General features: G+C 36.5%; 1 protein-coding gene across 1 annotated transcript in view; it reads right to left on the bottom strand.

The window, feature by feature from the left end:
• The window catches only part of LOC104873280 (zinc finger protein 330), a 17,172-nt gene extending 1,685 nt beyond the window's left edge, over nt 1-15,487 (bottom strand). Inside the window, exons 1-8 of the mRNA XM_010639864.3 lie at nt 15,258-15,487; nt 12,974-12,993; nt 12,802-12,872; nt 5,009-5,088; nt 3,260-3,386; nt 2,721-2,825; nt 1,307-1,353; nt 145-262 (exon numbers count right to left, since the gene is read on the bottom strand). Of these exons, the coding sequence (XP_010638166.1) occupies nt 145-262; nt 1,307-1,353; nt 2,721-2,825; nt 3,260-3,386; nt 5,009-5,088; nt 12,802-12,872; nt 12,974-12,993; nt 15,258-15,377 (688 nt within the window). The 5' untranslated portion in view covers nt 15,378-15,487. The remainder of the gene's footprint in view (nt 1-144; nt 263-1,306; nt 1,354-2,720; nt 2,826-3,259; nt 3,387-5,008; nt 5,089-12,801; nt 12,873-12,973; nt 12,994-15,257) is intronic.
• Between the last annotated feature and the right edge of the window lie 11,025 nt (nt 15,488-26,512).

Genomic DNA, 26,512 nt, shown 5'->3' with positions numbered 1-26,512 from the left:
AAAAAAAAAAAAAAAAAATCAAGAGAGAAGACATTCAGCTTTTCAAAACACAAAGAAAAAGGAATTTTTAAAAATAAGAGAATGAAGGTGAACTCTGTCCAAGCACAAAAACAAATCATTCCTTTGCTATCTTAATAGCCTTACTTGACATGCTGAGATCCTTTGTCTCCTGAGTCTCATGTCCACATTTAGGGCAAGGAGGTTGTTTTCCCTTTTCCTGTTTAAACACCTTGCTTCTTGTATGTTCATCACAGAAACAAGCCTATATAGGAGAAGTAAAAATAAAGTAAGTAATTTTTGAAATATTCAGTATTTCAAGGGAATTTAAGAGTTTCGCTATGGCAGAGTGATTAAGAATTTTGTCAGGACTAGTCACACTCCTAGGAAATGGTTTGTGCCAGGACTCTTGTGAGCCATGACGTACCACAAGGCAGACTGACTACACAGAACGTGATGTGGAGATGCATTCATCTAGCACTAACATGTAAGTACTCACAAGATCCCTGATGAAGCAACAATTAACATCCTGTTTACGCTCACAATGTAAAGAAAAATGGAGAAACAATTACAGGCCACTAAGCATTGACAGAGAAGTGCAGACAAGGGGCTAAACAGGACACAGGATTCAAGAAAAAAGGCTTTCTGGGAAACAATGAGTCTTAGCTAAGATCTGAAAGTAAATGTGGCTACAGAAGGGTAGGCAAAAATAAAAGTGCTTCAGCCAAAGGACACCATAGAGACACAGGTAATGCCTAAAGCTGGAAAGCACGAACACTTTCATCACACTGACAGGTCGTAAAACTGGAGCAGAGTTGGGGGAGAAAAAGAGAAAGGAGAATGTAAGACCAGAGAAATATTTCTGAGGGAAGTGAACTGGCTGCACCTGTTTAGTGTTCTGTGACCAGCAGAAATGCTGGAGACAGCCTAAAGAATCACAACACTATGGGAATTTTCACTCTACTCAAATTCCTCTAAAAAGGTGCGCTTTAAAATGAATTAAAATATATTCCCAACACTTGGGTCAGAATGTTCTCTACAAATGTAATGTATAAAAAACACTGATCTACAACTCTGGAGACAAGTGCACTAAGTAGCAACTCTACTACAAGCCAACCAGATGATTGAGGAAAGTCATGCTTTCTCAACTTCAAGTCAAGAATCTCAAAAATTAAATTAAACTAAATTAAAAATTAAACAATTGCAGGCCCCACTGATTAATTACAGCTATAAATAAACCCACTACACATGGAAGAAATAGGGATTCAAAATTCAATCTTAAAAAACAAGACAAAACATACAAACATACCTTACAACGGAGACAAGAATGCTGACCAAGACGATTGCATGAAACACCTATGGGAGAAGGATTCATCTTAAAATTCTGTCAATTATTCAGTTCTCATTTTCTTCTTGGGTCTTCCATTGAATCAAACAGTCAATGAAACTATAGCTTTACATTCGTAGTTGCCTGTCTTTGGGGTTCACAGGCTACAAATACACAGAGCACCAAGGCCTCAAATAAATTAATTCAATTTTTATATTACACATTCTGCAAATACCTTTAAGAAAGCCTCAAACATGCCATATACTTTCTGTTTTTTTTTTGGTACTGGGGGATTGAATTTAGGTCCTTGTGCTTGTGAGGCAGTCACCAGAACCACTCAGCTAAATCCCTAGCCCCATGCCATATATTTGCAAAAGCTTTTCTTTTTCTTTTTTTTTTTTTTTTTTTGAGTCAGGGTCTCACTATGCAGTCAAGACTGACCTGGAACTCACTATGTAGCCCAGGCTGGTCTTGAACTCACAGCAATCCTCCTGCCTCAGCCTCCCAAGTACTGAGATTACAGGCGTGCACCACTATGCCCAGCTCAAATGCTCTTTTTAATTCTTGAGAATTTTCTACAAAAACATTGCAAGAATTTTATGTAAATATATGTGTTTTATGCATATCTCAGATCAATGACTTACTAATCTTTTTTTTTTTTTACTAATCTTTAATTTATAGATAAGTATAGAAATTATCACTTCACAGCAGAAAAAGAACCAAATTAGAGAGAGTGAATCTAGGAATTTCAGTCTTTTTTTCTATCATGGCAACTACTATTTAATGAAGGGTAAGTGGCAGGTACCATACACTAATGCATTTTTGTGGATTCTTTTCAATTCACTTTTTGAGAAAAATTATTTATAAAGATGCTACCATTTTTAACTTAATCAATAACACTGTTAATTTTACATGCAAATACAGATGCCTGGCAGCCACCAGACTCCAAGGATAATATCTTGTACCTATGTTTCTTAAAGCTCCACAAGTTATTTCTGATGTACTCTCTTATGTAAGAATCACTGGAACTAACAAAGCAGCAAGAACAAACTAGATATGCTATCACTTACTTGAGGGCATTTGGAAATGGAAGGGGGACACGGGTAGGGTTTGGATGTATAACAACTTGAAGGGGACACTGACATTTGGAACACAAGTCCTGCAATGCCTGGTCAAGCTACAAAATGAAAGACTATTACAACCAATAAGCCACTGGTATCTCTATTGAAAATCTTAGGATTATGTGCTTTCATTTCTTTTCTGGAAACAAAATAGACACAGCTTGGAAAATTACAGCTCATAAGAGATGGCATAAAAGACCTGATTCCTTCTTCATTAAACATTTATAATATACATAATGTTAGATGTAAAGAAAATGCAATATTAAAAAACTTACATTTAAATGTTTCTGCCTCCAGTACTTGGCAGCTGGCTTGATGCTCAAATTGATCGTCTTCACAGAGAAAGTTATGGCAAAAAGAACAACTGAATATCCTGCCACCTAATGGATTGAAACAAACCCACAAAAAAAAATACGATAAATTTAACTTTAGAAAATTCATCTCTAAAACTGCTCAAAAGAGAGAGCAAATGATTTCTGAGGTACAAAGCATTCTGTCTTCTGATAAAAGCTAAAATGAAAACTGCTGAAGTATTTGAAATCAAACCATACAATAATGGATTCCCTGAAATCCCTAACCCCTTATACTGTGGGCAAAGAGATCACCTGCTCCTACCACTAGTTTCCTCCTACCTGCCAAGGTGAACAGCGCCAGCACTCAAAATTACTGCTGGTGTCAATCCATTTTCCATCAAAATAGTACCAGTAATTACAAATGATGGTACCCTTAAGATAATCTTAAAAAAATAGCATTCGATGTTTAAAAGTCAGCCTTCACTTACAGCAAAGTTCACGGCTCACATGTAATCACTTACCATGGTCCCATACACCCCGTTCACATTCAACACACTCAGCATCAGTAAGAGGGCAGGCACAGGCATGTGTACTGAGACACTTCCTACCATGGCAAACCCAAGCTTCACAGAAGTCACATATTGCACCCTGCAACCAAGGAACAAGAACATTTGATCACTGTCAAATGACCAGCTGCAATCACTGTCTAATCAATGGCCAACTATCAAAATCTTACACATTTAGCAATTTATCAAACCTCAACAACAGTGGGTAGCTTCATTAAATCTTGTACTGGTTGAGTTAAAATACAAAGGGTTTTCTAAACAACTACTTCGTCAACAGCTATACACAACATGCAAAACTTGAAAAAGTAAGCAAAAGGGAACTATCTCCTTATTCTATAAATTAAGGAGTTGCAAGTGCTCCTCAAAGAAATTCAAATTCAAAGGAGTTTGGAATCCACAGATTAAGCTTCCTTGTCTATAAAAATTCCTTTAACCAAGTTGAATTTTTAAATACGATCACTTCTGATACAACAAAATTTATTTATAAAACAATCAAATAGTGTTGTAGAATAACAGAAAATATTGCATTTCTGCCATCTTTTTAAAATAACTTATGCTTTAAATCATTTTATTTCTTTGAGGCAAAAAAAAAAGTAAAACATATGCAAATAAATTAAACAACAGGGTAAAACTCTTCAATTCTATATAAACCTAGTAAGAATATGTCTTTCAATAACACACTGACTCCTAGAGAATATTAAGACTAGAAAGAATATTTAAAGAATAGAGCTACACAACCTTTCCTTTATAAATGAGAACCCTAAGTCCCAAGACTAAATCCAGTTGCCAGATCTGCATTACAACTGAGCTTACATTTATATCTTGGCCTCTTGAACCTCATTTAGTATTGTACCACTCAAGGCTCCATAAGTAACAAAAAAAGCAGTGAATAGGAAGAATGATTTTTGACTTGTAAAAGTGGATTATCAGTAAGGCTAGAAAATCTTTTAACTATTTTCTTAAATCAGCCAGGGTCCTAGCAAGAGAGAGAGAGCACTCTTAATTAGGTAATGTAGGCTACATTAAGGAGACAGTCTAAAAAAGACAGGAGAAGGTTTTAGAAAAATATCAAGACATTTAGAAAAATATCAAGGGATACATCTACACTTGATTGGACAAGGGAAGAGAGGGCGTGATTTCAGAACCTAGAAAGACTGGTGAGAACTACATGACCAATTGGAAAAAGACAGACACAGGGAGACAGAACTGTATGTTCTGAGAAAGTTAGCATGAAATAAGATATTTCACTTGACACAAAAATATTACTTTCTTCTGGGACTACATAAAATCATGTAATATGGTAAAACTGGTAATTCATATTTAATAAAAAATATGCTTTACTAAAAAAAACCCAAAATTTATTAAAAAAAAAAACTAGACCTCCTTAGAAAATCCTACATATAATGAAAAGATTATATATAAAGTATACCTTTTCTTTAAAATGTAATGCTTAAAAGGAAAAAACTTATTAATCCTATATTCTTTTTAAAACTCAGTTGTTAATTTAACCAAAGGCTTAAATGTTGGTTAAGAAAAGCTTATTTTGTGTCATTTAATTAAGGTACACAAGAAAGCTACCATTGAGAAATGAATTAATGAGACGAGAGACAAAGCACAGCTATTCAGAAAAAAGAAACTGCTCAGAAAGACCTTTCACTCATCCTTGGAAGCCTATAAATAAGACATACTTGACAAGAAGCTTACCACCATTGCGAGGCCAGTACTATATACACCAGCATGCTTTATGACACAGTCTGAGGACTTCATCATGCACTTTGTCTTTCCTAGTAATGACAAAGATGTACACTATTAGTCCTGCAAAACAGTACAAACAAGTATTCACTAATTCCTCCTGCTCTAGCCTAAGCTCCTAAGTAAATACTTTAAAAACAAATGGAATGAAATAGTAATTTACTGTATATAATTAAAAAGAAAAAAATGAATATAACTGAGAACTCATTGCCTGAAGATTTTTTAAGAGTAGAAATATATTAATAAGCCTGCTAAACTGTATGATATAATAAATTTATATGCTAATTCATGCTTGTACTAAAATCAAAAATTACAAGTTATACTCTAAGTCAATGTAATTTTAATAGTTTAAAATTATATGAATTTACAGATGAATCAAAACATTTTCTATGCTTTAAAATGAATTTTACATTTTATAATTTACAGTAAGAACAGTTTGGCTTCAACTTGTCACTTACTTCTTGCTACAAAATACCACAAACAAAAATGGTTATGCAACTTACTGTTTAAATTAAGTTTATTCATTTGTAAAAATCTATAAACACAGCCCCCAAGTAAACATTTTTCTAATAATTCTAATACAATGTTTAAATAGTGCCCAACTGAGCACAAGAAAAAGAAGACAGTGTTTCAACTTAAAATTACAACATACTCACAAAAGCTCTGATTTAACAGCAAATTACCTAAAACACTGCAAGGAAAATCTGTGTATCATTAATCACCCATCTGAGATTCTACAAGTGGAACAGGAGAGAAAAAGATGCTTAATTTAGCATTAGCTTGATTTTAATTTGGATGAACCAAATTAGACAACAGGATATGGGAAGAAAGAGAAAGTGGAAAGTAAGCAATAATTACCCCAACTGCTTATGTCTAACACCAAGTATCAGCGAACAGGAAATGCACCCCAGTATACAGACAAAATCCATGCCCAGAGACGTTGACTTATGATAAGACTTGATCTCTGAATCCTCCACAAAATCTAGTTTCTCATTCTACATTCATCTGTCCTGTGTAAAATAAGGATTTAAAAGCAGATAGATAAGTGTTCCATGGAAGCCAGCTTTCTCTTTTATATTAACTTCACAAATCAAAAAGACGTATCACTGAAAGCTAGAACTACCCTAGAAACATTCAAAGACACAAGCCCAAACACTGGTTACCATCTGCAGCATTGTTACACCAAGACACATGGAAATGGGGATATCCCAAATTGCTCCACCTGAAACTATCGTCCCCAAATAAAGGGGTATTTGCTCAAATAAAAAGCTCAGCATAAAGCTGGAGTAAATAAAGTTAATCAGGTTTATTTATTGAAGATCTCCAGAACTTTTACAATATGTAGTAGAAATCTCCTAGATGGAAGTGAGATGAAACCTGCAGCACTTCCTACACAAATGTATTCATCCAAAACTACCTATTAGTATCTCAGGTAGCAGGTAGAAGGCTATTTGGGAAATACCACTTATTTCTATTTTAAATCATTGTTTCAGGGTAAAAGTTTCTATCTATACTTGGAAACTAGATGCATGACACAAAACTCTACTTCAGTCATTTGGGAATACATCTGTGGAAATTCAAGAATGCCACTGGAATACCACACATAAAAAGAAGTCACCATAAAATAAAAACTGGGTTACATGTGAAATAAAATGGTTCTGGGTAATCTAACAGACCATGTCACAAAGCAGTACAGGCAGTATATTCCATGTTGCCTAGCAGATAAAATTAGAAGGAACCAAAATTTACTTTATTTTTTCTTTTCTAAGGGGCTTTTATTGGGGGGGGTCTTTTTTCTATTTTGGTACTAGAAATGAATTCAGGGCCTCGAACTTGCTAAGCAAGCACTGCACCACTGAGCTACATCCCCAGCCTGCAGAAGGAATTGAAATTCAGAAAAGTTTAAAAGACACTAATAAAACTAAGGCGGCATGAGCAGTATGGTCTAGACCACCACAGCTGCAGGCAGAACCCAGCCAGGGATCCGCACTAATCCCAGAGACTTAGGGAAACCTGCACAGCCAAGGATCACCCAGGAAAGAGATGCACAAGTGAACAAGCTTCAGTCAGAGGCCTGTCCCCAGTATCGGTGACTTGAACCGGGAATTGGTGTACTGGTGAGCAGCAGAGAAAAGGCCTCTTGGTAGCTTGCTGAGAACTGAAGACCACTGGGTGAGCAAAAAGTTACCTCAATAAAGGCACAGCAGGCTCCATCTGTTGAAACAGGAAACAAGTCCCAAAACCAGATTTCCAGATCACCTAAGGCAACCCCAAAGGGAAACAAGATAGAACAATCTGATATTCAACCACATGGGCTCCCTGAACTTGCAACGAAAGAGGATCTGGAGAAAATGAATACAGAAATAATTTCTCAGATGACAGCAGAGATTGTGCCCATAGTACATGATTAATAAATCTAGAGCAGACACAGATAAAAAAATAGAAGCTCTGAGGAACATGATGGAATCCCAACATAAGAAATAAATGGAATCCATAAAACAGATGCAAAAAGATTTCCAGGAGATTAAAAACTCCACTGAAAGTTTCTGGAGCAGAATGAGCCAATGCGAAGATTGAATTTCAGATATACAAGACAGGATTGCAATTAATGAACAGGAAGAGAAAAATCTCTTAAAAATAGTAAGGGACCATGAGAAATCAATCCATCAGCTGCTCAATGATGCAAAGAATAATATAAGAGTGATAGGAGTCAATGAAAAAACAGGAGAAAGTGCAGATGACATTTAAAAAAAAAAAAAACTGTTCACATAAGTAATGGCAGAAAACTTCCCAAGCAGGGGAAAACATTTTGACATGAAGATAAATGAGGCATATAGGACTCCAACTAGCCATGATCAAAAAAATCTACACATAGGCATATAATAGTTAAGATTCCAGAAACTGAACAGAAGAACAAAATTCTACAAGCAGTCAGAGAAGAGAAACAAATCACATACAAAGGAAAACCTCCCAGAATCACAGCACACTTCTCAACACAAACCCTCAAAGCAAGAAAAGCTTGGAGTGATGTATTTCAAGCCCTAAAGGAAAACAGCCTCCAACCCAGACTGATATACCCTCCAAAACTATCTTTCAAAACTGATGGAGAAATAAGATACTTTCGTGACAAAGAGCACCTGAGGAACTTCATGAATACCTAACCAGCACTCGAAAAATTTTTAAACAATATCCTAGGAAAAGACAATGAGGATCACAACCCCAGGAAGCCCAGCAGAATGAATCCATCAGGCATGACAAGAAATTAAACGCAAAGGGGGAGAATCCAACAAAAAGAAAAAGTCATTATAAGGATAAGTCAATGCATATCAATTATAACCATCAATGTTAATGGTATCAATTCACCAATCAAAAGAAAAAGCTTGGCACAATGGGTTAAGAAGCAAGATTCAACAATATGCTCCATACAAGAAACACACATATTCAAAAAGGAACTCATAAACTGAAAATTAAAAGGTGAAAAATAACACTCCATGCAATAGGAAACCAGGAAAAAAAGTAGGAGTAGCTATCCTATTTGCATATCAAATGAATTTCAAACAAACACTGGTTAAGAGAGACATAAAAAGACACTACACCCTTGTAAAGGGAACAATCCAAGACAAAGAGATGACAACCATAAATATATATGCACCAATCACTAGTGCACCCAACTATATAAAACAAATACTAACAGACATGAAAATCAAATAAGTACCAACGCAACAGTAATGGGGGACCTCAATATCCCCCTATAACAAATAGATAGATCAACTAGACAGAAAATAAACAATGAAATACTAGAACTCAATCAAACTCTTAAACAAATGAACAGATGTTTACAGTGTTCCACCCCACAAAATAAGAACACACATTCTTTTCAGCTGCACATGGGTCATTCTCCAAAACAGACCACATACTCGTTCACAGAACATATCTAAGTTCAAATGAGTTGAAGGGATCTCCTGTGTATCAGGCAATAATGTGATGAAAGTGGAGATCAACAAACAGCACAAGAAACCACAAGAATTTCACAAACATATGGAAATGAACAACCCACTCCTGAATAACCAATGAGTCACAAAGGAAATTAAAGAAGAAATCAGTTTCTACAATTAAATGACAATGACAATACAACATCAGAATCTATGAGACACAATGAATGCAGTCTTACAAGGGGTATTCATAGCACTGAATACGCATATTAAGAAAACAGCGAGCGCAATTAAACAACCTGGTGCTGAACCTCAAGCTTCTAGAAAAAGAAAAGCAGGACAAACTCTAAGCTCATACAAGGGAGGAAATTATAAAGTTCAAAGCAGAAATCAATGCAATGCAGACTAAAAGGATACCAAAAAAATCAATGAAGTCAAGAGTTGGCTCTTCAAGAGAATAAACAAAATTGATAAACTCTTAGCCAACCTTATCAAAAAAAGGAAAGAAAAGGCCCAAATCCATGATTCAGAATGAAAAGTGTGAAATTACAACAGATCCAGCAGAAATCCAGAGGATCTTCAATAGCTGCTTCAAGAACCTTTACACCAATAAGATAGAAAATACAGAAGAAATGGACAGATGCCCATATTTGTATCAATTACCAAAACTGAACGAAGATGACCCAAAAATTCTAAACAACCCAATATTAATCAATAAAATTGAAAATGTAATTAAAAACTTACCAACTAAGAAATGGCTGGGCCATGATGGCTTCACTGCAGAATTCCTTAAGACATTTAGAGAGGAACTACTACCACTACTATTTAAACTCCAATGACAATGAAAGGGAAGCAATACTCCCAAATTAATTTCTGGAAGCAAGCATCACATTGATTCCCAAAGCAGAGAAAGACCAAACTGAAAAACAGAACTATAGGCCAATCTCACTAATGAACACAGATGCAAAAATCGTTAATAAGATCCTGGCAAATAGAATGCAGATCAAGAAGATCATACATACTGACCAAGTGGGATCCATCCCAGGGATGCAGGGATGGGTTCAACATATGCAAGTCAACATATATAATACACTGTATTAATAGAGCTAAGGCCAAAAAACCTATGATCATCTCAATAGATGCAGAAACAGCATTCAACAAAATCCAACACACATTCATGATAAACACCCTACAGAAAATAGAAACAGACGGTCTCTACCTAAATCTCATAAAAGCCATCTATGAAAAACCAACAACCAATATTATACTAAATGGTCAAAAACTGAAATCCTTCATGCTAAAATCAGGAAAAAGACAAGGATGTATACTGTCACCACTTCTGTTCAATATAGTTTGGGAAACATTAGCCACAGCAATTAGACAACAGAAAGAAATAAAAGGAATAAAGATAGGAAATGAAGAAGTCAAACTGTCATTATTTGCAGATGACATGATATACAGAAAATCTCAAGAATTCCACCAAGTCTTCTAGACTTAATAACCACATTCAGCAAAGCACCTGGATACAAGGCTAACACACAAAAATCAATGACTTTTCTGAACATGAAAAACAGACTCAATGAGAGAAATGGGGCAATCAATTCCTTTCATAATAGCATCCAAAAAAATGGAAATACCTAGGAATCAACCTAAAAAAGAATCAAAGACCTCTACTCAGACAATTACAGTACTCAGAAAATTACAGTACTCTGAAAAGAGATTGAAGAGGATATCAAAAAAGGGAAAGACATCCCTTGCTCCTGGTTGGAAGAATCAACACAGTAAAAATAACCATACTTCCAAAACTGCTATACAGATTCAATGCAATCCCAATTAAAATACCAGCAGCATCCTTCACAGATCTTGAGAAAACAATCCAAAAATTCATTTGGAACATAAAGAGACCTAGAATAGCAAAAACAATTTTAGAAAGTAAAAAAGGGTAGGGAGTAACACAATCCCCAACTTGAAACTATGACACAAAGCTCCTGTGATAAAAACAGCATGATACTGGCAAAAAAAAAAAAAAAAAAAAAAACAAAAAAAAAAAATCGACCTGAGGACCAGTGGAACAGCCTAGAAGATACAGAAAGAAGTCCAGACACACTCAGCCACCTCATCTTTGACAAAGGAGCCAAATACCCTCAGTGGAGGAAAGATAGCCTCTTTAATAAATGGTGCTGGAAAAACTGTATTTCAACTTGCCAAAGATTAAAACTAGACCTGTATCTCTCACCATGCACTAAACTAAAATCAAAATGGATTAAAGATCTAAATATTAAAACAGAAACACTAAACCAACTGGAAGACAGGTTAGGTAGAACTCTTGAAGACTTTAGTGCAGGAAAAGAGTCTATGAACAAAACCTCAGCTGCCCATGAGCCAGCACAATCAACAAGTGGAATGTCTTCTTATTAAAAGGCTTCTGCACAGCAAGAGAAGCCACCAACAGTATGAAGAGACAACCCACAATATGGGAAAAAATTTCACCAGCTGTTCCTCAGACAAAGGTTTACTATCTAAAATTTATAAAGAACTTTAAAAAAATCAGACCTCCCAAATCCAAAAATCAGCATCTGAAATGAACAGACATTTCTCAGACAAAGAAGTAGAAACAGCAAATAAACATATGAAAAAATGTTCAACATCACCCATCATTCATGAAATGCAAATGAAAACAAAGCTGAGATTCTACCTCACCCCAGAAAGAAGGCTGCAGGCTGCTATCATGAAATCAACCAATAACAAATGCCAGCTGGAACTGCAGGGAAAGAGGAACACTGCTCCACTGCTGGTGGGCATGTAGACTGGGGCAACCACTGTGGAAATCACTATGGAGATACCTCAAAGAACTAGGACTGGAAGTGCCAGCTATTCCCCTGCCGGGTATTAGCCCTAAAAAATTAAAAGAATCATACCACAGTGGTATATGTGGACCCATGTTCATAGCACAATTTGTAATAGCTAAAACTTGGCAGCAGCCCATCAATAGGAGAATGAATAAAGAAATGTTTCTTAATATAAAATGGAATACTATTCAGCCATAAAAAATGAGAAATTAGAGACATTTATAGCTAAAGGGATGCACACTGAGGTGATACTCTTAAGTAGTATAAATAGGACACACATGCAAAAATATCAAATAGTTTCCCTAGTGTGAGAAACTGAAAGTGTAAATAAGGACTAACAGGTATAATAATGTGAAACAGGAGGAAAAGGGACAAAGGGGAAGAGGAAATGGGAGCAGTAGGGGAAACGAAAGAAGGGAATGGAATTATTATGAGAAAATGAAAAATAATGGAAACAAAGTCTTTGTAGATAGGGAAGGAGGGAGGGGTTAAAGGGAGGGTAGGGGAATGGGAAAAAAATAATCAAGACTGATTAAGTAAAGGTACAAACTTCCAACAGTGAATGTCATTATATTGTACACATTAAATGTACCAATAAAATTAATTTTAAAAAAAGACTAAGGTAGCATAATTAAAAATTCAAAATCACCAAATGTTTAATCTAAAATTTGCTTTTTTTAGATATTTAAAATAACTTATTATTAACCTGTATCTGTATTTTACCTTATTTCCCGGTGCAGTATCAAAGAAGCAAAACTAAAACTCAATGTTTTCTAATAGGCCAAATAACATCTGATGTTATTTCACTAGCGATAAGACATTATTAGATATTTATTACAATTACATTTTTATTACAAATTATAATAATATTTACAATATCATTACAAACAATAACGAATCCACAGGTACAAACTAACTGCCAAAGATCTGATGAAAGAAAAGGCATGTGTTCTTATATACTTACCACACTGTGCACAGATTGGTAACTTCTGTACAGCATTACAAAAATAACAAAATGCTCTATTCTTCTGCCGCCTTGTCATGTAAAATAAAAATTTTAAATGAGGTAAATGTCAAATAAAAGACCAGGGGAACTACTTCATTATATGTAGACAAAAAAATAAAATAAAATTTACCTCTGACACTTGTCACATTCCTGTAAATAAGTAAAAACATATTATTAATTTTTCTGCTATCTTGTTTTCCAATTTAAAATTTAAGTGGGATTACACCAAACCCTCCATTTCCACTCATGTATAAAAGCTTCTGTATATATTTAAACAACAAAAGTATGTGACAAAGGCATACTCTAGCCATACCACACTAGAAAAAGTGGCATCACGAAAGAGGCAAGGTATAGTGGTGGGTTTTTTTTTTCCCCGTTTCTTTTAAGAAGTCAAATATTACAGAATGAACAAAAGAAAAATGGAGAACACAAAATAAAAGATCACAGAATACCTACATTTAAACAAAGCTTTAAAAAACGCCACAGTGTGATCCCTCAGCACCTTTCAAATCTTGCTGTTCTCTTTGGTCAGCCTTTCCCCCAAGCACATCTCAAGCTCTCTCTTCTCCATACTTGTCCTTATTCTAATACTTTTCTGTGAATCTCTACCTGATGGACATTCCAGTGATAATCCCACCTTCTCTGTGAACTGCATCCCTACATACACACTCAACTTTATCACCTCTCAGTCCTAACAAATGCACTGTGCCTTTACTGAAATACTACCGAGACCTAGCTCTCATTATACACGTTTATATATGCCAATCCCTCACTGTTTTGTCTGCCCAGCACCCACCTTTCCCGGAAAGGACCTTGACACCCAGGTGAGTCCCACATCTGTGCTACATAATCCTGACCCCTTCCCTTCCATAAATATTAGCGCTGCAATGAACACTAGCTCATGACAGACCTATCAGAGTTCTTTCTTTCTCTGAGTTCAACAACACATAAAGGGCTACATGTAAACTAAGAGTAACTAGGAAGCAAAGCAAATGAGCAGTCTGAGAAGATAATAAGCAAAAATGAATGAAAAGTAAAAGATGGAACCACAAGCTGAGATACAACTGTCCCATGACCTACAAGGTGTGATCAAAAAATACAGTGAATGATTAAATTTAAAAACTGTTGCAGTAAGAGAAATACTGCCACTAATCTCTCTCAAAATATTTTCCTTGCTCTGAACACACTTATCCCAATGTTCCTGCTACCTGCTGAAGCAGTTCTCCAAGTCCTCTCTCAGGAGTGTTCTTAGGAGATGTGATCAACAACACCGTGAATGCTGCTGCTGAGTGCCATCCAACAGAAAGGTGGGCTCAAAAAAATTACTGTTTTTCATCCACCTTATTCAGCAGACCTGTATCCTCTGACTTCTGACTCCTCCTTAAAACGACCATGAAAAATAAAATTTTGAATCAATTCAGGACACTGAAACAGCCACAAGAGCCCAACTAAAGACACAAAAAAGGGCTTCCAGAATGGTTCAGAAAGTGTCAAGAATGATAGGCTAAGTGTGTCCAAACCGCAGAGTATTTTGAGGGGAATAGCAATGCGTCTACTAATATAATAAATATAAGCATTCAGCATATTTTTCAATCATACTTCATAGCTGTACCCTTTTCCTTTCTAGCTGCTTGTATTAATCCATTATCCACTCAATAAACTATTTTTCCCTACAATTAAGTTGGAATTCTATCATTTATAAACAAATAACTGAACTACAAGCTTAGAGATTGGGACATCAGGTCATTCACCATAAATCACCGTAGTACCTAAAATAGTAACTGGCATAGAGTAAATGCTAAATTAAGGCAAAACAGCATTTCACATACATTTGATGAAGCTAAGGAGAAAGAGGAAAAAACTGGAAATAGAAAAAGTATAAAACTATGGAGAAATGAAAGAGTAACGATAACATAACAATCACCATTCAAAGCAGCCAGAAACTATCAAGATTAATCCATTAAACAAAGGCATAAAAGGTAATAGGACAGGTAGCCAAAACAGAGATGTCAGCAAGTTGGGAAGTTCAAAAAAGAGAAATAAATGAATTAAAGATTGCTAAGAGAAAAAAAGATGAAAACCCAAAAACAAACTGAGTTAAAGTATGTAAAGGTAGTAACGGTGGTAAATGTCACATAGTTCCTATTACCCATTCCTGTACAGTATCTGTTTAGCACAAATGGGTAAGATAATACGCTAGGATTTATAAACAATACATAATCAAACAAAAATCATCGCTACTCAGATTAGAGAAACAAAGAGCAACTTGCTTCTAACACAAGTTCCTCATTAAATAATGAAATATATGTGGTAACACTATACTCAATGAATTTTTTTAGGTATATTTCAGATAAAATACATAAGGAATGTTAAATATGAACTGATAGTTTGATTAAAACAAAAGAAGCTGTTACCATTGAAGCATTACATGGGTGCTTAGCTAAATCTACAGTGCTTCTTGATGCTCTTAGTTGTTTTTCACGTTCCCTGCGGTTCTCTGCCTTCTTCCTGGCACCAGTCTTTTTTTTAGGCATTTTCCACTCTTTCTAAACAACAAAAAGAAAAGAGATAACTGCCCAGCTTCATTTACTATTTTAATGAACTAAATAAGAAAGAGAATAACAAAAATAGTCTTACTCTCGAATTTTAAAATCGTCTGACATTTTTTGATGGTTAAAAAATCTGTAAGCCATTATGAAACACTAAGCACACATTAACCCAAATAAAGCAAAAATCTGTAAAATAAAGGCACGTTTGTACCAAACAATTCTTAAAAAGTAAACATCAGATTATCCTAAAATCCAAAGTAGCAGTATTCTCTAAGAAAAAAAGGTTCTCTGATGCACCTTGTTTAAAAGTGAGCAGGTATCATCCAGAAACCACTTAAAAATGCATTTTTTCATTGTTTAAATTGCTGTTTTGAAATACACATTCAGATAACCCACTGTGGCCAAAACAGAGTAAAACAAGTCTAATCATTCCTAGGTAATATCTAAATAAAGCATCACAAATGAGTCAAACGTCACCATTAACTATAAAGTCAAACTATTCTCTTCGAAAGATATTAAAAATATTTATTTTCCTTGCTCTGAACACACTTATCCCAATGTTCCTGCTACCTGCTGAAGCAGTTCTCCAAGTCCTCTCTCAGGAGTGTTCTTAGGAGATGTGATCAACAACACCGTGAATGCTGCTGCTGAGTGCCATCCAACAGAAAGGTGGGCTCAAAAAAATTACTGTTTTTCATCCACCTTATTCAGCAGACCTGTATCCTCTGACTTCTGACTCCTCCTTAAAACGACCATGAAAAATAAAATTTTGAATCAATTCAGGACACTGAAACAGCCACAAGAGCCCAACTAAAGACACAAAAAAGGGCTTCCAGAATGGTTCAGAAAGTGTCAAGAATGATAGGCTAAGTGTGTCCAAACCGCAGAGTATTTTGAGGGGAATAGCAATGCGTCTACTAATATAATAAATATAAGCATTCAGCATATTTTTCAATCATACTTCATAGCTGTACCCTTTTCCTTTCTAGCTGCTTGTATTAATCCATTATCCACTCAATAAACTATTTTTCCCTACAATTAAGTTGGAATTCTATCATTTATAAACAAATAACTGAACTACAAGCTTAGAGATTGGGACATCAGGTCATTCACCATAAATCACCGTAGTACCTAAAATAGTAACTGGCATAGAGTAAATGCTAAATTAAGGCAAAACAGCATTTCACATACATTTGATGAAGCTAAGGAGAAAGAGGAAAAAACTGGAAATAGAAAAAGTATAAAACTATGGAGAAATGAAAGAGTAACGATAACATAACAATCACCATTCAAAGCAGCCAGAAACTATCAAGATTAATCCATTAAACAAAGGCATAAAAGGTAATAGGACAGGTAGCCAAAACAGAGATGTCAGCAAGTTGGGAAGTTCAAAAAAGAGAAATAAATGAATTAAAGATTGCTAAGAGAAAAAAAGATGAAAACCCAAAAACAAACTGAGTTAAAGTATGTAAAGGTAGTAACGGTGGTAAATGTCACATAGTTCCTATTACCCATTCCTGTACAGTATCTGTTTAGCACAAATGGGTAAGATAATACGCTAGGATTTATAAACAATACATAATCAAACAAAAATCATCGCTACTCAGATTAGAGAAACAAAGAGCAACTTGCTTCTAACACAAGTTCCTCATTAAATAATGAAATATATGTGGTAACACTATACTCAATGAATTTTTTTAGGTATATTTCAGATAAAATACATAAGGAATGTTAAATATGAACTGATAGTTTGATTAAAACAAAAGAAGCTGTTACCATTGAAGCATTACATGGGTGCTTAGCTAAATCTACAGTGCTTCTTGATGCTCTTAGTTGTTTTTCACGTTCCCTGCGGTTCTCTGCCTTCTTCCTGGCACCAGTCTTTTTTTTAGGCATTTTCCACTCTTTCTAAACAACAAAAAGAAAAGAGATAACTGCCCAGCTTCATTTACTATTTTAATGAACTAAATAAGAAAGAGAATAACAAAAATAGTCTTACTCTCGAATTTTAAAATCGTCTGACATTTTTTGATGGTTAAAAAATCTGTAAGCCATTATGAAACACTAAGCACACATTAACCCAAATAAAGCAAAAATCTGTAAAATAAAGGCACGTTTGTACCAAACAATTCTTAAAAAGTAAACATCAGATTATCCTAAAATCCAAAGTAGCAGTATTCTCTAAGAAAAAAAGGTTCTCTGATGCACCTTGTTTAAAAGTGAGCAGGTATCATCCAGAAACCACTTAAAAATGCATTTTTTCATTGTTTAAATTGCTGTTTTGAAATACACATTCAGATAACCCACTGTGGCCAAAACAGAGTAAAACAAGTCTAATCATTCCTAGGTAATATCTAAATAAAGCATCACAAATGAGTCAAACGTCACCATTAACTATAAAGTCAAACTATTCTCTTCGAAAGATATTAAAAATATTGGGGCCGGGGATTTAGCTCAGCTGTTCGGTGGCCTGCCTTGCAAGCGCAAGGACCCGAGTTCAATCCCCGGTACCAAAAAAAACCGAAAGATATTAAAAATACGACGGTTGCCTTGACTTTGAAAGTTGCTCTTCCTACCTGCAGGGAGCATAGAGTTTTAACAGGGTTCACGTGTACGTACAAGTACAAGAGTACATGTTCTACCATATGTTTAAACGCGAGGACTTTAAAAGCGGCTTTCATCACTTCATTGAAAGAGCTACATTTAGAAAAGCAAGCCTTTGCAAGCCTTTTCTAAGTGCTCTCCATTGAACTGTCTCAACAAAAACCAAGAGGTGGGCGGCATGAGAGGGACTGAGAAATAGGGGCAGAGCAGTCACAGTTAACTGGTGGTTAATGAAGCAGCGCCCGAGACACTCGGGCACCTTTCCAGTTTGCAAAATTAAAACTCCGGCGGGTGCGCTGCCCGGGCCAGCGGTGGTCACGCTGCTCACAGGGTGATCACGCGACGGCATTTTCTGCGTTCCCAGGCGTGTGTTCCGCGCCTCGCCTCCCCGCCAACTTCCCCAGGCCACTTAGGAGAAACCCCCTTCCCCACCTCGAGGGGCGCTCGGCCGCCCCGTAATTTTTGCGATGGCCCCTCCCTCCCGATTCTGTCAAGGCGGCAAGGCTCCAGTCCAAGGGAAAACCGCGGCACATCCGAGCTTCACAAAAGTCACTGCCCTCACCTTATGCCCGGCGGTACGCCGCGGGGCCCCGTACCTCGCGCGCTCACCCTCTCGGGGCGGCCGGGCTCACTCGGGGTCCAGAAGCTGAGCGGGACCGCGCCAGAAGGCAACCCGACCCGAGACCTGGAAAAGGCTCTCGGACGACGGACAGCGCTGGTTCCCGATTCAGGGAGAAGCCCCGGATGTCCTCCTGCGTCAGCAGCGTCTTGCGGAGCACGTCGACCGGAAGCGGTCCGCCGAGCCCGGCCCCCTTTTGTCGCTCCGCCCATTCTTGAGGATTGGGAGCCTCCCATTCCATTGAGAAGACCTGTGAAAGGAGGGCCAAGGATGACAAGGGCAAATGGGACCAGAGGGGTCTGCAATTTTATTTTTTTAAGATAATATATTGAAAAATCTAAAAGGAAGGCGAAAAAACTTAAAGGAAGAGAAAATAGAATTTGCCCAAACAGTTGGAAAACAGGCCACTATCTAAATCTTCCATGCTTCACCTCACAAGCTGGCCTTCAATTGCCTGATGAAGTTTGGAATCACCCTCTTCTGTTTCCAACTTCTGCTGGGTTCCATTCCTTTGTGAATAAATTCTCACACAGCCTCTGATGTGTGCTCTGCCTGTCCACAACTGAAAGCTGACTATCCTCTCCTCGCAAAGAATACTTGCGTTAAATCGCACTATAGGGAGGGTTTTTATTTTCACACACAGCCCTTATTCTTGGTGAGGAAGACAGTGCCATTGTTCCCCCATTATCACACTCAATCAGTAACTCCTTTCTGTCTGGCCATGCCACTTTTCATCCTTCAGAGTTGCTATTTTATACTCACCCCTTTTAAACAGAAAACTCTGATATCACATCCAACTCTGCCATCACCCATGGTCACTTTAACAGGTAAATAGAAGACCCATCTTCCTAAGGCCTTGGTTTCTTCATCTTCAGCCACCATTACTTCCCCTATCCTCTAGGAATCCACTTTCCTGACTACACCTCAGGCCTTGTCACCAAATGAAACTGTTCTATCCCTAAAATCCAAAATCAAACGTCTAACTATCCAATTTCTTATTTTTGCCAACTCGCTCACACAATTTTCCCTCTTAATAGAGATTTTAAATCTCTTGACCTCTGTATTTTCTACAGATTATCTTTCTTCCTGTCTTCTTTTTTAGTCACTTTATAAAACGTAGTCCATTACTTCATTTACAATCTGCCATGTTTTCTTTCTAATCAAACCAACTGGAATATTCCCAATTCGGAGAATTCAACAGCTTTTATTTTTTTCCTATTCTGAATTTGTTGGGGAGGGGGGAGAGTGAGAGAGAGAGAAAGGAAAGAAGGAAGAGAGGAGGGGAGAAAAAGAGAGGAAAAAGAAAAGACATGCAATCATGGTTCTACTTTAAATCTGTGGTCAACAGTTCAACAACTTCTCAGAATTGCCCTCCAATCTTCGTATATTTTCTAAATCAACTCTATCATTCAGATTTGTCACATGGCTTTAACAAATCTTCTTTTCTTCAACCTCACATCACTGCTTCTTTCAGTTTTAGCATATATTACCACCTCTTATTTTACAGAAAAAAATGGAATAATATTAATGACAGCTAACATATTTTTTGTTCCTGACTGCTGTTAACCACTTTACATGTGTAGCATTAACTCCCAATTTTACACAAAATGAAACTCAGGTAGAGACACAATTTTCTTTGCCTCAAGATTACACAGATAGTTAGGCTTGTGTTATCACTTCAGTGCATCAGTTTTCAAACTTTTTGTGCTCAAGGACACTTAAAAACTTCTGAGGGCCCTAATAAGTTTTTGCTTATGTAGACTATACCTAATATATACCATGTAAAAAATTCAAATTGAAAAATTGTGAAATATTTCTTAATTCATTAAATACAATTCTGGTAAACCTATTGCATGTTCCTATAAATAGCATTTATATGAAACAGAACTACATTTTCTCAGACAAAAACATAGAAGCATGAAGCTATTTCATAGTTTTCTAAATCTCTTTCAGGTATTACTTAATAGAAAAGAGGTGAATACCTGTATTGTCACCCCATAGAAAAATATTTCGATGTTCCCTTTTTCTCAAGGTATAGTTTGCTGGAGAAAGTACAAAAGACTCTGGGGAAGAACTGGGGAAGTCATCAGCATGTATACTTTTTATGGTATCCTTGTGTCTTCTTCTCTGGGACCTGGTCTTTGCTATATCGATAGTCTGCTGATTCAAAAGCTGGCTCAGACCTAGAAACTAGACAAGGATCTGTGACCCATTACTGCAGCATTATTCTCACCAGTCTTGACCATGCCTTCCCTTGATTTCTTTTGATTGTACCAGTTGAGTGCTACCTTTATTTGCTACCTACCGAGGTTGTCCCTGAGGACACCACATTCCATTATCTATCTCTAACCTTCTCAGGGCCAGGCCCCCCTCCCTTGTTTCCACACAACTTTTATTGCTCATTATGGCGTCTGTGCCAAGTCACATTGTAACTTGACCCTCTCTGTAGATCTAGTGGCCAAACAGCTAGGGGCAAACCCTGACAGTGGCACAGTTTGTACCACAAAGAGAAGACTTCTGGTGATTTTCAAGCAAAAAGAAGCACTAGCCATTAATCAGGAATACTGGGTCACATTCAGGCATAGAGGGTTCAAGAGAATCTGGAAATCAAAAACACCAAGGTGTGCACACTCAGCTGGCTGTATCAGAGTCTCTGATCTACACTATGACTGGCACAGCCAACCTACTGGGATTTGTAGTTAATCTCTTTGGAGCCCTGCCACACTTATTATTAAGTGCCAGGCTTGCTCCTCAGCTGTTCCTGCCTTTGCACTGTAGGATAAAAGCCTCTTTATATGCTACCAAAAAGACCTTCTCAATTATCCTCTTAGATTTTAGTAGCCAATTAACCACTCAGCATTTTACTATTTCCAAAAATCAATTTTACTTAGCAACAGTCAGTGCTTCTGTCCTTAAGGTTACTATTCCCCTCATATTTCTCGAATGCCTGATATATTGCACTCACTAGAACATTACTTTCCATTAGAAAATCATTGTGGTTCATTACTGATCAAACTTTTAACTACTACAGTTGCCTTCTGCCAAGGTCCCTCTGTCTTACACCTATCACCAGTGAGGATCCCTGGCATCAAGTGGCTATGCTTCCAGTCATTAATCCCAACTCAGTATTTACTTTCTTAGGCCAGTTCTAGCAATGACTGCCTTGGATTGGCTTTCCCAGGCAGCACACTCTGAGTCAGAGATGAGTCTCGGAAGTACATTGGAGAATGCTTTGGGGAGCTCCAGCAATGGAAGGCATGGTAGCAGGGCTGGACAGAAGGAAGGGTTGATCTGCTGTGTATTCTCCATGAAGCCTTGGCTTTGAATCCAAAATGTCTTTTCAGAGTTGTCTTGAGTCAGGATAGACAGACTGAGGCTTTTATACACCTACAGCATTGAGTCACTGCATGAAGGCTGCCAAAAGGATGGGTTGTGACCCTGAAGGAGTCTCCTTGTGAAAATGGTCAAATGGGGTCACTTCGTTGTACTCCTAGCAGCTCAGAAGGTAGCTTCATCATTTACAAAGAATGATGGTAAAAGAAACATTCAGACAAACATAACGAATCCTACCATTCACAGATGCTCATTGAAAGAATTCCAAAGGGTGTACTTCAGGAAGATGAAAACGCAATCAGAAGGAAGGAAAGGAAGAGAAATCAGTAAGGCACAATTAATTCATTTAATGTATAGGATAATCTAAAACACTATGCGTGTGTGTGTGTGTGTGTGTGTGTGTGTTCTATAAATATTCTGAAATATTCTATAAATCCAATGCAATTCAAATCAGACCCTAACAGAGATCCTAAAATTCATAGGGGCAAAATCCACCAAAAACCAAGATTATTTTAAACATAAGCAGAGGAAAGTTTCCCTTATTTATTTTAAAGCTATACTATAGTATATCAGATGCCAAAAATAAACAATTGTAACTGGACAGAAATCTTAGATACAGATTTAAAAACATTTGGGTACTTGGTAAGTAGTATTAGACACATTAGTCTCAGTCAGAGAAAAGATTTATTAGTTAATAAAGAAGTCATATTCCTTGGGATACTCATATAGAAGAAAATAAAACTTAGGTGCCTATTTAAAAGCACAGAAAAAAATAAATTCCAGAAGAATTAAAGACCTCAATAAATAAAGCAATAATATAAAACTAGTATAAGATAAGAAAATACCTTTTTGTCCTGGGGTAGAGATAATTTCTAAAGACACAAAAGAACAAAAAAACTAAAGAAAAAAATGTTTAACTAAAAAGTTAAAACTTAGTTATAATAGAACACATCTAAATGTAAAAAGAACAAATCAAAAATGAAGATGAATTTTGATATCTGTATAACTGAAAACAGATTTATAAACAAAATAAATGAAAAACTTCCATTCAGTTAAAAAAAAACTGAAAACAATCTAAAAAAATTAGACAAAAGATATGCATGGGAAATTTTCTAGAATTGGAAATCTAATAACATTTAAAATATCCAAAACAATACCAAAATGGGGTATAATTCAATGGCCATCAGGGTAGCCACAATTTTAGAGTGGCAGTTTAATATGTTGGGTAAAGGTAGAGAAGCAATTTTGATTTCATTCTGGTGTAATATAAAATGTTAAACCTGTTCTGGAAAGCCACTTCACAATATTGAATATGGGTAAATGTGGGCAAAACTCAAGATTCTGAAATTCCTTTTCCAGATCTCTACTAAATGAAATTGTTGCCAAATGAATTGTACAAATATCCAATGATATCATAGCTCAGTTTAATAACAAATTTTAAAGTCTCTCTTTCAACAGAGAAAAGAGTAAATCACAAGCTACTTACACAACAATTAAGATTCTTGAACTTAACCTTTAATACCAACCAAAGTAATCAGAAAATATTTTATATTTGGTGAAAGGCAAATCACGCTACCATACATACATATATATATATATATATATATATATAATTGCAAAGCAAAAATACAGTTGTATGCTCTATTAATGGACACACAATGCATAAATAAAAATATCAAAACATGCCTGGTCTTAGTTCTCTGGAGATGAAGGAAGACATGGATGATGTGGGGCATTAACTATACTTTTAGCTGATGGACAGTATGAATTGAAAAACAAATGTAATACCTCAATATCCACCAGAATGGCTAAAGTTAAAAAGACTAACAGTACCAAATGTTAAGACGTAGAGCATGTTGTTTGGAGGAACTCTTATCCAGTTTAGGTGGCATAAATTAGTACTATCTCTTTAAAAATTATTCAGAATTGTGTCTTGAAAGGTCCACGTAAAAGAGATATAATGTATGTGTATATTTTAGAGGCTATACATATAAAATGTACATATATAATTTAGAGGAAATATATATTCCTTTAAACTTATGCCTAAGTTTATTAAAATGTATGTAAAAGGATTACAGCAACACTATTTACTATAGCCCCTGGGCTCCTGACAACCCAATTTCCACTTAAAAGGAGAATGGATAAATGAATCATGACATAGTCATATAACAAAATATTGTACACTAAGAATGAAGAATGGACAAACTACAATCTCATGTAACAAATAGACAAATCTAGCAAAAATAAACTTAAATAAATGAAGCTTATAAGAAAAGGGAAAAAGCTACAATAATTCCATTTCAAAAACAATGAAAAGATAGCCACACCTTCCCCCACCAGGCGCCGCCATTGCTGTGGAAACAGGAGGGCTGCCTGGGCCCTGATTCACCACGGGAAGGATAGTCACACCTTCCCCCACTGGGAGCTGCCATCGCTCCAGCACCAGGAAGGTAGCCACACAGGTGGTTACCTGTGCCAAATGAATTGTACCCCACAACTCCCCTACCCCCCCCAAGCACTCTCAGACCTCCTGATTGAGCCAGTCTTTGGACCCACTCTGCAGAGGCAGAGGTGGTCATAGAGGTATTTTTCTGAGTTCCCAACATTCAATATCTTTAAAGAAAGGGTGTGGGAAACCTGTAATAGAACGGTGTGGAGTTCAACTGTTCAGAAGGCTGGGAAACTCAATCTGGGCCTTGCAGCCCAAGGCCAGTCTGCGTCATGGGGTTCAGCCATCAGCTAACTGAGATCAGGGGTCTTGAGTCCCAGCACGGTCTGAGCCCCCATCCTAAATGGTAAATATACTATATTGAAAAGTTTGTTCACTGCAGACATGTTTTGGACTGCTTCTTGATTTCAATTTAATTCAAATGGTTTAAGGTTAATAGACTAGTGACTACCACAGATGGTCAGCTTCCAAGTTGTGCTTGATCATATTGTGTTGCTGGTTGGGATAAAGGATTGTGGTTGATTCGATAAGCTGTTTACTCTGATGTTATGAACATGAGAATGTCTGTGGGTTGTTAGAGACCCAGAAGCTAGGGTGCAACTATATCTGGAAGATTTGGGTGATAACCCAGAGATTAAACCAAGGACAGCCGGACAACAAAAATAAAAATGAGAAAACACTTAAGCAAGACACAAAGACAGACTTCCAGTTCACCAATGGCAAACAGTAGGACAAATTAGGATGAAAAGGCTGATAGTGAACCAACAGGACACCCTGAACTCAAAGCACAGGAAGTAACAAAACAGATCAATCAGGCTATAGAAAAATTCAAAACAGAAATAATTTCCCAGATAACCGTAGAGATGGTGAGCAAAATGAAAGATGTGATTTGAGACTCTAGAGCAGAAACTGACAAAAAAAATAGATGAGCTTAGGACCATGATAGAAGCCATGAAGACTCAGCATAAGAAAGAAATGGAAACAATAAACACCCAACATAGGAAAGAAATGGAATCCATAAAACAGATTCAAACAGATATCCAGGAGACTAAACACTCCATTGAAAGTGTATGCAACAGAATAAAAGAACGCGAAGATAGAATCTCAGATATAGAAGATAAGATGACAGTCAGTGACCATGAAAAGAGAGGTCTCTTAAAAACAGTAGGGGATCCTGAGAAATCGATCCAGCAACTCCTACATGATGCGAAGAAGAATAACATAAGACTGATAGGAATCCATGAAGTAGCAGGAGAAAATACAAATGTCTTTAAAAAGCTGTTTACAGAATTAATGACAGAAAACTTCCCAGAGGGGAAAAATTTGACATTCAGATAAGTGAGACATATAGGACCCCAACTAGCCACAATCAAAAAAATCTACACCTAGACATATAATAATCAAGATCCCAGAAACCCAACAGAAGAACAAAATACTATAAGCAGTAAGAGAAAAGAAACAAATCACATGCAAAGGAAAGTCCATCAGAATCACAGCAGACTTTTCAACACAAACCCTTAGGGCAAGGAGAGCCTGGAGTGAGATATTTCAAGTCCTAAAAGAGAACAACCTCTAAACTAGACTGATGTATTCTGCAAAACTCTCTTTCAAAATGGATGGGGAAATAAGATACTTCCAAGACAAAAAACACCTGAGAAACCACACGAATACCAAACCATAACTACAAGCAATTCTAAACAGTATCCTAGAAAAAGACAATGAAAGTCACAACACCATGAGGCCCAACAAAGCAAATCACATAGGCAAGGCAAGAAACTAAAAGGAGAAGGTGAAAAAGTAAAAAGAGTCAACAAAGGCCAATAAAAGGACAATAATAAGTCAGTACATATCAGTTATAACCAGCAATGTCAATGGCCTCAACTCACCAATCAAGAGAAACAGACTGGCAGAATGGAATAAGAAGCAAAATCCAACAATATTTTGTATACAAGAAGCACACCTATTGCAAAAAGAAGCCCATAGAGTGAAAGTGAAAGGATGGAAAACAATTCTCCATGTGACAGGAGCCCAGAAAAAAGGCAGTGGTAGCAATCTTATTTGCAGACAAAGTAAATTCCAAACCAAAACTGATTCTAGTAATATAGATGTAGGACA

The sequence above is a fragment of the Fukomys damarensis genome, unplaced genomic scaffold (genome assembly GCF_012274545.1).
Source record: "Fukomys damarensis isolate Sample0158 unplaced genomic scaffold, DMR_v1.0_HiC HiC_scaffold_38, whole genome shotgun sequence".
NCBI lineage: Eukaryota > Metazoa > Chordata > Mammalia > Rodentia > Bathyergidae > Fukomys > Fukomys damarensis.
The sequence above is the reverse complement of the archived record's forward strand: the minus strand, read 5'-3'. Positions and strand labels throughout refer to the sequence as shown.